Source organism: Sinocyclocheilus rhinocerous, unplaced genomic scaffold (genome assembly GCF_001515625.1).
Source record: "Sinocyclocheilus rhinocerous isolate Xijiao unplaced genomic scaffold, SAMN03320098_v1.1 scaffold648, whole genome shotgun sequence".
NCBI lineage: Eukaryota > Metazoa > Chordata > Actinopteri > Cypriniformes > Cyprinidae > Sinocyclocheilus > Sinocyclocheilus rhinocerous.
The window spans coordinates 43,778-56,455 of NW_015633536.1; the positions used below are offsets into that span (position 1 = coordinate 43,778).

General features: G+C 37.2%; 1 protein-coding gene across 2 annotated transcripts in view; it reads left to right on the forward strand.

Annotated features, from left to right (window-relative positions):
• The first annotated feature begins 4,240 nt into the window (after window positions 1–4,240).
• LOC107744270 (1-phosphatidylinositol 4,5-bisphosphate phosphodiesterase beta-3-like) overlaps window positions 4,241–12,678 on the forward strand; it is a 64,523-nt gene continuing 56,085 nt past the window's right edge. For both annotated transcript variants that reach the window (XM_016557807.1, XM_016557808.1), the window contains exon 1: window positions 4,241–4,694. In XM_016557807.1, the coding sequence (XP_016413293.1) occupies window positions 4,596–4,694 (99 nt within the window). In that variant the 5' untranslated portion in view covers window positions 4,241–4,595. The remainder of the gene's footprint in view (window positions 4,695–12,678) is intronic.

The window sequence follows — 12,678 nt, forward strand, 5'->3', positions numbered from 1 at the left end:
ATAAACAATGTCGTTTGCTGTGTCTCCGCTTGTCAAACCCCTCCTTAAAAGCATTTATCTGAAATCACAACATGATTCATGGTCTTTATGACTGACCCAGTATCAAATGACTATCTCAAAATAAATTCTGACCAATACGTATCAAATTACGCAGCCAGCACAGAGAAAGACAGTACATAAACTTGGTGTGAATTAACAACCAAGATATTAATCTCAGTGGTGTTACTTCTGCCACCTGGCTGAAGTGAAAGATGGCATCACAACAAACAATAGATATAAAGAGAATTGGCAAACTGTGTTAGGCAAACTGAAAACGCCCTATTAAGGGTATAACAACAGAAAGCCAGTGAGATAGGGATCTGGAGAGGAACAGAGCGAGTGAGGATGCCTGCAGTGGGTGGGGAGAGGAAACAAAATCGCCATTTTGATGAGAGATATGTTTGATTAGACCACAGCTGTGGCCATTGAGAGAAACTGAAGGAATAATGAGGAAACCAATGCATTTATAACACAGCTGTTGTGTTAAACATTTGTGTAAAAATTCAGGGATAAGGATTGAAGATAAAAAATAGAACTTGTCGTATATGGCTCCTCAGATGGAAAAACTGTTGTGGAGTGAGTTAAATAAAATAAGAAATGCCATATTTTAATGCTTGTTTTGTTTTTGAAATCGTTTTAAGTCATTTTAAGGCCCTTTGAAAATTTGCTGAGGCCCCCTGATTGAAAACTGCTCTAGGCAATTGAAACTTGATTTCTGACCATTTATAACATGTTTGTTAGCAGTCTAAAAAAATATTATATCAATTGCATGCTGCTATATAGTTTTCCAAATGTGTTCCCTCGCATGGTTGGTAATCATCATTCCATGTTCCATGTATATGAGATACCAATAGATGGCAACAGTGGACTGTCTGACTGTAAAAGACCTTGAGTCAGTCCTGCCTGATTTTAACAAAGAAGCTTTTGAGGAGGTTTCAGAGCTTTTGGCACACATTTCTGCTATCTAAAAAGTAATGTGATCAGCCTTTGCTGCTACAGACCATGTCAGGGATTTCTCATTAGGTAAAACAGAACAAATAATAGAGAAGAAACTTTGTTGAAAGTTCAGGTGACATCTGCAAATGGCACATTTTAAAAATCAAATATGTTCTGGATCAGGCTGTGTGTGTGTGTGTGTGTTTGTTAACTTGTGTCTCTAGGCTAAAATACAGCATGTCTTTGTGAGTGCTTGGCTTTTGGTCAGAAATAGTCTCTGATTAGAGTGACTGGGCCACTCACTTATCGAAGTTTCAGTTATCTCTCCTCTCATGACCTTATTTTCCCATCTTTCCCTCTCACTGCAGTGGTTATTATTCTGCATCAAACGTTCTGTTCCAGCTTTACCAAAGCTGCATGCCCTCTTGAGTCCACAAATCACATTCTTCACAGCCAAGGTTGTAAGACACATTCAGAGCACACAATGAGAGGCCCAACTGGGCTTGGCATTGAAAATATGTGTCTCTCTGTGTGTAGCGAGTGTCCCAAAAAGTAATAAATGTTGAGAAGGGTCACTGTTTGACTGTCTTTCTGTTTTCTGGCTCTCCCCGGATAATTACTGTATATTTTCATCTTGGGAAGAGGACACCTGTTCAGGAATGTGGAGGAGGTATAGGGGGGCAGTATTAATGGGTGCTGACAAGCTGGAACCTTCCTGTATGCAGCAAAAAAAGAAGAAAAAAAAAGAAGCCTACCTGAAGACTGGTTCATAGGCTGTGTTTCAAACATCCACCTGACTCATTTAATTATCACAATATTTTAACTTTACTGTGGTTAGACAGTAAGTTTATTTATAACTCAATTGAGAGATTAGATCAAACCGTAAGTATGGACAAAATTTAAGCAGAATCACATAATATTTATATTTAGGCTACATGTACTCCCTTTTATTTGGATTAATTAGTTATACAGTTCAAAAAGTAAAATGAAAAGTGTCACAAAAGAAGTCCAGGCTGTATCAGAAATCACCCCTATACCCTCATTCAAGGGTCCCGACATTACTCCTCTAATATAGTCCACCTGATTTCGAAAACATCCCAAAACATCAAGCTTTACATGTGACTCCAGCTTTTCCATTTCCTGTGAGAAACCGAATTAAACTGAAGCCAGAGAAAACATGGCTGTTTCGAAAATACATAGGCTACACTTCATTTGAACTTAAGATCTTTAAAAAAGTTTGTTCTATGGTATGAATGTGTGTGGTGTGAATGTAATCTGAATGTAGGCTACTACATTTGTCATGTTGTCAATGACCTACCATCATCAGCCATTCACACCTCTCCTGTAACGTCCACTGGATAATGCGCATCTCTAAACCTTGCTGGAAATAGTAAGACATCCGGGTAGTTTCACCTAGCATACTGTTTTATGAATGCTAAATGAATTCGGACACACTACTCTTTTCACATACTGTTTTTCACATACTATATGAGAATGTAGACATTTTCAGACGCAGGGCAGCTCTCTGAATTTTTTTTAAAAACTTGATCTTGGCTGCAGACAAACTAGCACAGCTGTGGGTGAAAGCAGGCTCTCTGGCCGTGAACACAGGCAAGCCTTCAAACAGTGAAATATCCTAAATATCCTAATTCATAAATTAAGACGTGGAAATTTGAGGAATGAGAGGTTGGAATATATTGAATTTATAAAAAAAAGATAAATGATAATTTCTGCTCATTTTTATTGGCTAATTTTTGAATGACTAGGATAGGCCCATATCCATGTAATTAATGGGTTTTGCTTGTGTTTTTCATAAGAAGTCAAATTCTTTGGCTCACTGCGCGATTCGTGTTTAACATTCTTTCTTGGAAAGAGGAAAAACAAGCATAAAAAGGGGGGAAATCTGTACCAGAAAAAAGCGAAAACTATGATTCCTCATGTTAGATACATCCTACCAGCAGCACATGCTTCTAAATACTGGAATGACAACGGAAAGAAAGAAGAAAAGAAAAGAAAAGAAAAACACTCCCTCGTCTGTTCGCTTTTTCTTCCTTCACTTCCTTACTCCCCCCGGTCTCTCTCTCGCTCGCTCGCTCTCTCTCTCCTTCCCTGTCCTTCTCGCGCTCCAATTTAGTTCGTTGAAAACATGAAGGAAAAGAGGAGCAAATTCCAGCGGGGACCAAAGTCAAGTTAAAGTTTCTCCTGAACTGGGATCTCATCATTACCGAGCGGATGGACGGACAGGAAGGAAAATATCAATTCAAGTCCTTGCCGTGATAAGCGCTTAGATGAATAACAATCGCTGAAGTCATAAACTGCGCTTGCTCGTGGATGTGTGACAGTCGCGCCCGCGTGCGTTGAGCCAGCCGAACTCGAGGCATTCGCTCGGGCTCTGGTTCTGTCCACTGAAGGTCAGAGACTTCAAACCGAGAAGCGGAGGCGTCGCCACCCGCCGACTCAGCAGTCATGGCTGGGGCGAAACCGGGAGTACACGCGTTGCAGCTGAAACCGGTGTCTGTCCATGAGGTGCTCAAACGGGGGAGCAAGTTTATCAAATGGGACGAGGTAAGATATCGTCCCTGCGCGTGTCTGTGATTTTATGTAGCGTGATAGTCGACTAGTGTTACATGTTGAAGTAATTTAAAGGGGAACATCTGACACCCAGGATCTGAAGTTCAACACTCTTCTATTAGTAGATCTCGAGTTCTTGTGTTTTGGGTCTCATATTCATAACACTCAACTTGTGTTCTGTTTGCTGTTTTTTCTTCATACCGTGATGTTCGAAAGGCTTTTAAGTGTTTGTGTTTACAATCTAAATACTCTTATCTACTGAGAAAAAACAAACAAAAAATCAAAACAGTCTTTCTTAGTGTGCTGAATGTGTAAGATCATGAAATGCATGATATGGAGTTGAGTTTAACCCTTTCACAGTTTCTCGACTGATTTGTTGATCAGTTTAGTGTCTGACAAGAAACTGTGACCCAGGACCATTTTCTGATCCATGCTTATCAAACCCCATCCTCAGTGCCATTAGTCAGGAAACCATGTTATTGTTTGGGTCTTTTAACCTTTTTCACATTGAAGGAAGAACAGAATTTCAAAAGCATCCTCACAATATTATGTTAATGTTAGGAAATTGTTAGGGATTAGGTAAGTGATATTAGGAGATTAACTTGATATCAGGTTGTAGAAATATAAATTCTTCCTTCACTTCCTTACTCCCCCCGGTCTCTCTCTCGCTCGCTCGCTCTCTCTCTCCTTCCCTGTCCTTCTCGCGCTCCAATTTAGTTCGTTGAAAACATGAAGGAAAAGAGGAGCAAATTCCAGCGGGGACCAAAGTCAAGTTAAAGTTTCTCCTGAACTGGGATCTCATCATTACCGAGCGGATGGACGGACAGGAAGGAAAATATCAATTCAAGTCCTTGCCGTGATAAGCGCTTAGATGAATAACAATCGCTGAAGTCATAAACTGCGCTTGCTCGTGGATGTGTGACAGTCGCGCCCGCGTGCGTTGAGCCAGCCGAACTCGAGGCATTCGCTCGGGCTCTGGTTCTGTCCACTGAAGGTCAGAGACTTCAAACCGAGAAGCGGAGGCGTCGCCACCCGCCGACTCAGCAGTCATGGCTGGGGCGAAACCGGGAGTACACGCGTTGCAGCTGAAACCGGTGTCTGTCCATGAGGTGCTCAAACGGGGGAGCAAGTTTATCAAATGGGACGAGGTAAGATATCGTCCCTGCGCGTGTCTGTGATTTTATGTAGCGTGATAGTCGACTAGTGTTACATGTTGAAGTAATTTAAAGGGGAACATCTGACACCCAGGATCTGAAGTTCAACACTCTTCTATTAGTAGATCTCGAGTTCTTGTGTTTTGGGTCTCATATTCATAACACTCAACTTGTGTTCTGTTTGCTGTTTTTTCTTCATACCGTGATGTTCGAAAGGCTTTTAAGTGTTTGTGTTTACAATCTAAATACTCTTATCTACTGAGAAAAAACAAACAAAAAATCAAAACAGTCTTTCTTAGTGTGCTGAATGTGTAAGATCATGAAATGCATGATATGGAGTTGAGTTTAACCCTTTCACAGTTTCTCGACTGATTTGTTGATCAGTTTAGTGTCTGACAAGAAACTGTGACCCAGGACCATTTTCTGATCCATGCTTATCAAACCCCATCCTCAGTGCCATTAGTCAGGAAACCATGTTATTGTTTGGGTCTTTTAACCTTTTTCACATTGAAGGAAGAACAGAATTTCAAAAGCATCCTCACAATATTATGTTAATGTTAGGAAATTGTTAGGGATTAGGTAAGTGATATTAGGAGATTAACTTGATATCAGGTTGTAGAAATATAAATAATATTGAACATACCACACTTTTAAAAACCTGAACCAACAGGTACATTTAATCAGTCAATTGAAAGTAATGCAGATAAATAGGACATCCATAAAGTTCATTTGTAATAGCTATAGATGAAAAAAGAACATATTGATTTAGGTATGTTACATGAAGGTAGACTTCCAAAACGTATCCAGATGATTAAATCCGCCTCACACTGATAGAGATCAAGATGTCCCTTTTCGGGACAGTTTGAGGAACTGCTCATATGAAGGCAATTAGAATAAGTTAATAATAAACTGTAACAAGATCAATTATGTTTTCTTATTAAAATATTTTTTTCTTCATATGTATCCTATTTATTGTAACCCACTCCATAAAATGTCACTTGAGGAAAGCAGTATTTTCATTAAAGGTTCAAGAATGTTATTTCATTCACTGGAAACAGAAAAAAAATCCCCCTTGAGAATTTCTTCTAATGGGTTAATGACAACATAAACCCATATGTTTACAAGAAATCACCATCTACTCTGAATTCTTCCGTGTAGTTGCTCTCCTGGCAACAAGGGCCTGTGTGTGTGTGTGTGTGTGTACGGATCATGTTTCAAATCTTGCATTGGATAGCCATTACAGTTGTAATTATGTTGAAGGATTAGGGGGGAGAAAATCTTCACCTCTTTTCCGTTATTTGATCAAATCACTGAGCACTGCTTTAGCTGATCTCCACTGCTCTTAACTGGAGCTCAAAGAGCCAACACCTTTTGATAAGAGCAGCGTTGAGTAAGGAGAAAGTGGCCTGTACAACTTGATGCACTTCATGTCTTAAAAGTCATTAATAATTAACTTAAGCAGCCCGTAAATGCTGAGTGGTTTGTATTGGGTTAGCTCTATTTAGACTTGCACCAGGTGTGTGTGTATGAAAGAGAGAGAGGCTGTCGTAAATCTTCAATATTATAGAACTGTTCTGACCGTTGTACATAGAAAACTGCATTTCATTTGGAGAGTGTGTGCATCCAGATTGTTCATGCATCCATTGGCAGATGAGTCTATGTCTTTAGAGGCATCCATGAATAAATAACTAGCTGTATTTAATAGGGATGTAACGATTAAAGGCAGAGTAAGTGATTTCTGGTAGCCAATGTTGATATTTGAACTATAATGGGGTCTTATTTTATCCTTAAACTACTTAGACTCTGCGGACCCGGATACGGGTCCAAAATCGCGTTAAAAATGTTAACGCGGTCATAACTGAGGTCATAACTATAGTCATAGCTGCCAGAAAAGCAGTTCTATTCTATTGTCTAGGCCAAGGGTCTTCAATCAGGGGTCCACAGTGGTACTGCAGGGGGTCTGCCAATTACTGTTTGATCACAAATATTTTTTTGTTAAAAAAATAAAAATGGGTAAAAAAAAAAAAAACATCACAAAGTCAATTTTAAATATAAGCACCCTGAAACAAAAGCAAGAGCACCCTCAGTTGATACTGTAATGCTATCTGGCGAAACAGATGTAGCAAACACTTTATTGTGTTTTTGAGTTCTGGAGAATGAAATGTTCCTGTTTACAGCGCATTTTTTGCAACGTTGAGAAATTTAGCCGATCACAGACATGTTTGTTGATCTCCTGAACACAATGGCCAATCAGAGGTGTTTAAGTTAGAATCCACTCACCCAATAATCTTAAATGTCTCACTGTATATTTCTATTTTTGTTATGGTGAAGCCGTTGCTTGCACATTACATCTGCACTTTATTAAAAAAATCCTCACTCATTTCAGATACTCAGTTATTTGATTAATTGCCCATCCCACTGTAAAATTTAAATGTTAGGCTTTAGTAAACTTGAAGCTAAAGTTCAAGTAAATATTTATTTGTCCATCTGACAGTAAAATTTTAATGATCATTTTTAATAAACATGTAGGTAAAGTTCAGGTCAATGTAAATATCTGACTAGTAAAATTAAAATATATGACTCTGCAAATCCATTAAAATAATTTACAACTTCAAACAACTAATGAATTGTGATTTTTTTTTTCTCAACATGTTGTTTGTTATGATGCATAAATCACAATTTTAACAATAAAAAGTAATAAGGCAGTGATGCATGTGCAACAACTATAATGTGCATAGATCTGATCTACTGTCTTAACATAATATACATATAACATAATCTTAATCATAATATGGTTAGTTTCTTTTAACATTAAGCATAACACTATATGCTTAATATGTAGCTCTGCTTGACACATTTTGTATCGGGGGTCCCTGCTCCATGTCTTTGTCGCCTAAGTGGTCCGTACCCTGAAAAACATTGAAGACCCCTGTCATAATGTGTTACTTGGCATTTCTTTGTAATTATTTTTGTAATTTACTAGCAATTTCTGAGAGAAAATAGTTTCAAAGTAAATCGTTTTCAGTGTGCTGGGTTAACAAATAAACGTAAAAATTCCTGTAGACTTACACATGGTAGTGCGTTTTTTTCCATGGGCTGCACCAGTCGTAAGAAAGTCTAGGTTTATTCATTTATTTCAAACCCACCAGTCTCGACTCTTTATGACTTTTTAATAAGGCCTAGTGAGGGATTTTTAAGAACTTTTGATGGGGTTGTCAGAGGATATATGAGTGGAAAAAATGTGCTTATGATGGCAGTGACACTGGACTTGAGCTCTTGACCCGATTTTCTGTTGGCCAGAGGTGTGCTGCAGAGTGCCGTATGACCATCCCGTCCAATATCAACACGTGAAAACTGCCCTCGCTCACAGCCAACAAGTCTCGCAGTAAAAAAGCCTTACTCAGCACTGCCCGTGGCCTAGAGAGCATTATAAAATCTGATTTATAACTCAATTAATAAACCCAGCCAGCTTTCAATTATTCAGTCATGTATCATACAGTTGTCGCCTTTGCTTTTTATACTGTATATGTTGGTTGAATAATGCAGACAAGATTATTAATTTCTCTGTGAATTGGATTTGTTTTGTTTTTCTTTATAATGCTCATGTGTATTTTGAATCTCTTAAATTGGACTTTTGCTTGATGGATTTTGTATAAATATTTATCAAAATTTCACTTGTGCAAAGTGTATAAAATGGCACCGTTCTTTGAGAAACTCAAGCCGAGATTCATAAACTGCGATCAGTCATTAAATATAAATGAATATTGTTTGTTCAGCGATATTTATGACCATTTACAGGACGCTTTAAGTTAGAATCCACTCACCCAATAATCTTAAATGTCTCACTGTATATTTCTATTTTTGTTATGGTGAAGCCGTTGCTTGCACATTACATCTGCACTTTATTAAAAAAATCCTCACTCATTTCAGATACTCAGTTATTTGATTAATTGCCCATCCCACTGTAAAATTTAAATGTTAGGCTTTAGTAAACTTGAAGCTAAAGTTCAAGTAAATATTTATTTGTCCATCTGACAGTAAAATTTTAATGATCATTTTTAATAAACATGTAGGTAAAGTTCAGGTCAATGTAAATATCTGACTAGTAAAATTAAAATATATGACTCTGCAAATCCATTAAAATAATTTACAACTTCAAACAACTAATGAATTGTGATTTTTTTTTTCTCAACATGTTGTTTGTTATGATGCATAAATCACAATTTTAACAATAAAAAGTAATAAGGCAGTGATGCATGTGCAACAACTATAATGTGCATAGATCTGATCTACTGTCTTAACATAATATACATATAACATAATCTTAATCATAATATGGTTAGTTTCTTTTAACATTAAGCATAACACTATATGCTTAATATGTAGCTCTGCTTGACACATTTTGTATCGGGGGTCCCTGCTCCATGTCTCTGTCGTCTAAGGGGTCCTTACCCTGAAAAACATTGAAGACCCCTGGTCTAGGCAATATATGATTTCTTTTTTCTTTTTTTATTGTTTATTTTTTTATAAAAATAACTATTTAACTATATGACCCAGAAGTGTTTTTTTTTCATCACTCGTGATCACACGTTGTTCTTTATAAGGATATAATGGGTCTAAAGACACACATCCAAGGTAAAAGGTCCCTTGGATGTAATTTTCTTTTAAAATGTAACACCTGTAGCACCTGTAGTTACCATAACAATTAATTTTGTATGAGTGGGGATAAATGGATTTGTTGCATTTGGGTGTGCAAAGTGGACCCATGATACAATCACAATGGAGATTTGTTTGTGTTTTTTATTTTTATTTTTTATTGTAGCTGTAAGATATACACTCCTAATTAAATAACATCAGAATAAAACAAAAAATGTGAGATTATGATATATATATATATATATAGGTAGATATGATATATATAGGCCTATATATTTTTTTCTTTCGAAAATAGGTGGATTTATAATGGTTTTCAAAGATAACAGGTGAATGCTGTTAAGTTATGTAAGACAGTGTTATGTTTTAGCTCTTAGATGAAAAGCGTAAGTCACATAGTGTTTCTGATGTCATAATGCATTTTGAATGATCACACAGACATGGATAAAAGCTGTTAAGCTGTGCTAGCAAACTCACAATACGTAATTGTCATGTTGGGGCATGAACTCTTTTAGTGATGGCTTTTTTGTTTTGTGAAGTAACAGACTGCAGTGTGTTGAATGCTTCTAATGCTGTGACAGTGCAGTTGTGTCACTGATGATTTGCACTGAGGAAATGAAACGGCATAAGACTCAGTTTCACATGGTGCTGAATTTCAGACTTCAATGAGGAAGAGGTTGATGCAACAGTGTCTTTCTGTTGATCTCTGCCTCTTTACCACCCTCCTGTTTGTGTGCTGTTAATCTCTCCTTCTCTCTGAAGGAAACTGTAGTCAAACATTGTGGCTACTGACATGATCTAATGATCTATAATACATTATCTAATTCTCAGAATGAACCGGTGTGAGTCAGACAGTAAGATGTAATGCTCTAGTGCACCTTTAAACATTCAATGAACCATTTCCCAAAACTCGGATAGTCTGGGATTGAAAGCCGATCCCAAGTGATCATAGAATGGACTGCAGCTAAACTTAATCCCCTCGATCAAGACGGCTGCCTCTCTGGCTACATGATGCACACTCGCGCTGCTCTAAATACAGTTGTCACTCCTCTGCTGACTGATTGACCTCACTCTGTACACTCAGAGTTCGGTTATTTGTGACAACTTTACATTGTGTCGCATTCTGCCACTAAATACACTCCTGAAAAATGTAGGTGGTGACAACTGAATTTTCATTAAATCTGCATGCTGATTATAGCACCCAACTGAGTAACTTAAAGGAGTAGTTCACTTCCAGAATGAAATGATCAGATTCCTGATCTTCAACCTTTCTTCTGTTGAACACAAAATATATTTTGAAAAATGTTGATGGGCACTATTGACTCTTCCATAGTAGGAAAAAAAAAATACTATGGAAGTCAATGGTGCCCATCAACTGTTCGGATACTAACATTTTTCAAAATATCATCTTTTCTGTTCAACAGAAGAAAGAAACTCATACAGGTTTGGAAGAAGTTGAGGGTGAGTAAATGATGACATAATTTTCATTCTGGAAGTGAACTTATCCTTTAATGCAATAATTTAATTAAAAGCATTAAACACTTAGAACGTTGTTTAAAAGCAACACATTTAAATCAAAGTCCCTGTAAATGACAGACATCAATTTGTTCACTGACTATATTTGTAATGTCACTGGGAGCTGTTTTTAGTCGTGCAGCTCCAGTCTCTCCAGTTGATCTGTTTAATGGATATGTACGTTATATCGTAAACAAACAGGTGATTGGCATTTTTAAAATGCAACTTCCTATAACTGCAATACTGAGCGATGATTGGCTCTTTTAATTACAGCCATATTTAGTTTTAGGATTTTTCCCATTCATGTTCACTGTCTTTCAAAAGTTGGTTTCACTTTTTTTTTTTATTACTTAATACTTTTATTCAGCAAGGGTGCATTAAATGTATCTTAAGTGATAGTAGACATTTATAATGTTACTGAGTATTTCTATTTCAAAATATTCTGTTAAACTTTATATTTATCAAAAACCTCTGAAAAAAATGCATCATGGTTTCTACAGCTGTTTTCAATATTGATAATAAAATATTTGATAATATTGTTAATAAAAAAATGCTTCTTGAGCACCAAATTGGCATATTAAAATGATGACACTAAAGACTGCAATAATGGCTGGTGAAAACTCACAGGAATACATTTCATTTTAAAATATACTAAATTAGTGTATAAGCAAAATAGGAAAAAATGAGTGAGCCTTGGTGAGCATAAGAGGCTTTTTTTTAAACATTAAAAAAAAGAAATCTTGCCAGCCCCAAACCTTTGAACAGTAGTAAGTATACAATTGAACTGTCAAATTAATTGTTCACTCCTAAAACTTTGCATTGTGTACATGGCCAGTGAGTAACTTTTTTTTATTTTAAAGGGGTGGTTGATTGCGATTTAACTTTTTTAACGTTAGTTAGTGTGTAATGTTGCTGTTTGAGCATAAACAACATCTGCACTGAATTGAATTGAATTGAATTGAGAGAGAGAGAGGAGAGCGCGAGAGAGCGCGAGAGAGAGAGAGAGAGAGTGTGTGGAGTCAGCTGTTTTAACCGTGGCTTGTGTACTGCACACATACCAGCTTCATCACTATGGATAATTAAGTAGTTCAGTGAAGTTAGTGTTGTTGTACTGATGCCCCTGAGCACTTCAGCTAGCTGTGAACTTTGACTTGCAAATTTGTCCTCAGTCTTCCGCTTGACAGGTGTCTGGTGTGAAAGTGAGCACCGAGGGCTGTAGTTACGGGAATATTTTGGAGCCGTGAGGAGGTAGACAGTCATCCATAAGAAACAGCGATAAATCCTGCTCTGTGTGTGTGAGAGAGAGAACGAGAGAGAGAAAGAGAGAGATATGTAGCTGTCTTGCATTTTCGAGCGGGAATATAAATGTCCAAACCCAGTAAGGACCGTTTGGAATGAACAATACCCTCTGTCTAAACAAACCAATCTGACAGAGGATTCACAGGAACTATGGATGCACCGAAATGAAAATTCTTGGCCGAAGCCGAACAAATAGGGTTGGGCAAAAAAAATCGATTTTTCGATTAATCGTATTTTTATATGACATCGATTCTATATCGATTCTCAAAAGCCGCGAATCGATCTTTTCCGGGATTTATTTCAGCACATTTAAAACAAGATCTGATTAACGTGAATCTTATCAGGATATCTGAATCGATACCCAGCCCTACGAACAAAATGAAACACTGGGCCGAATGCCGAATACCGAGCACGGTTTTTCGCAATTTCCCCCCATTTAGGTCTATTTTGTCTTTTTTTTCACCATTGCATAAATTAAATAGCCAAAATGTGCTTTTTACTGTTTTGTCCT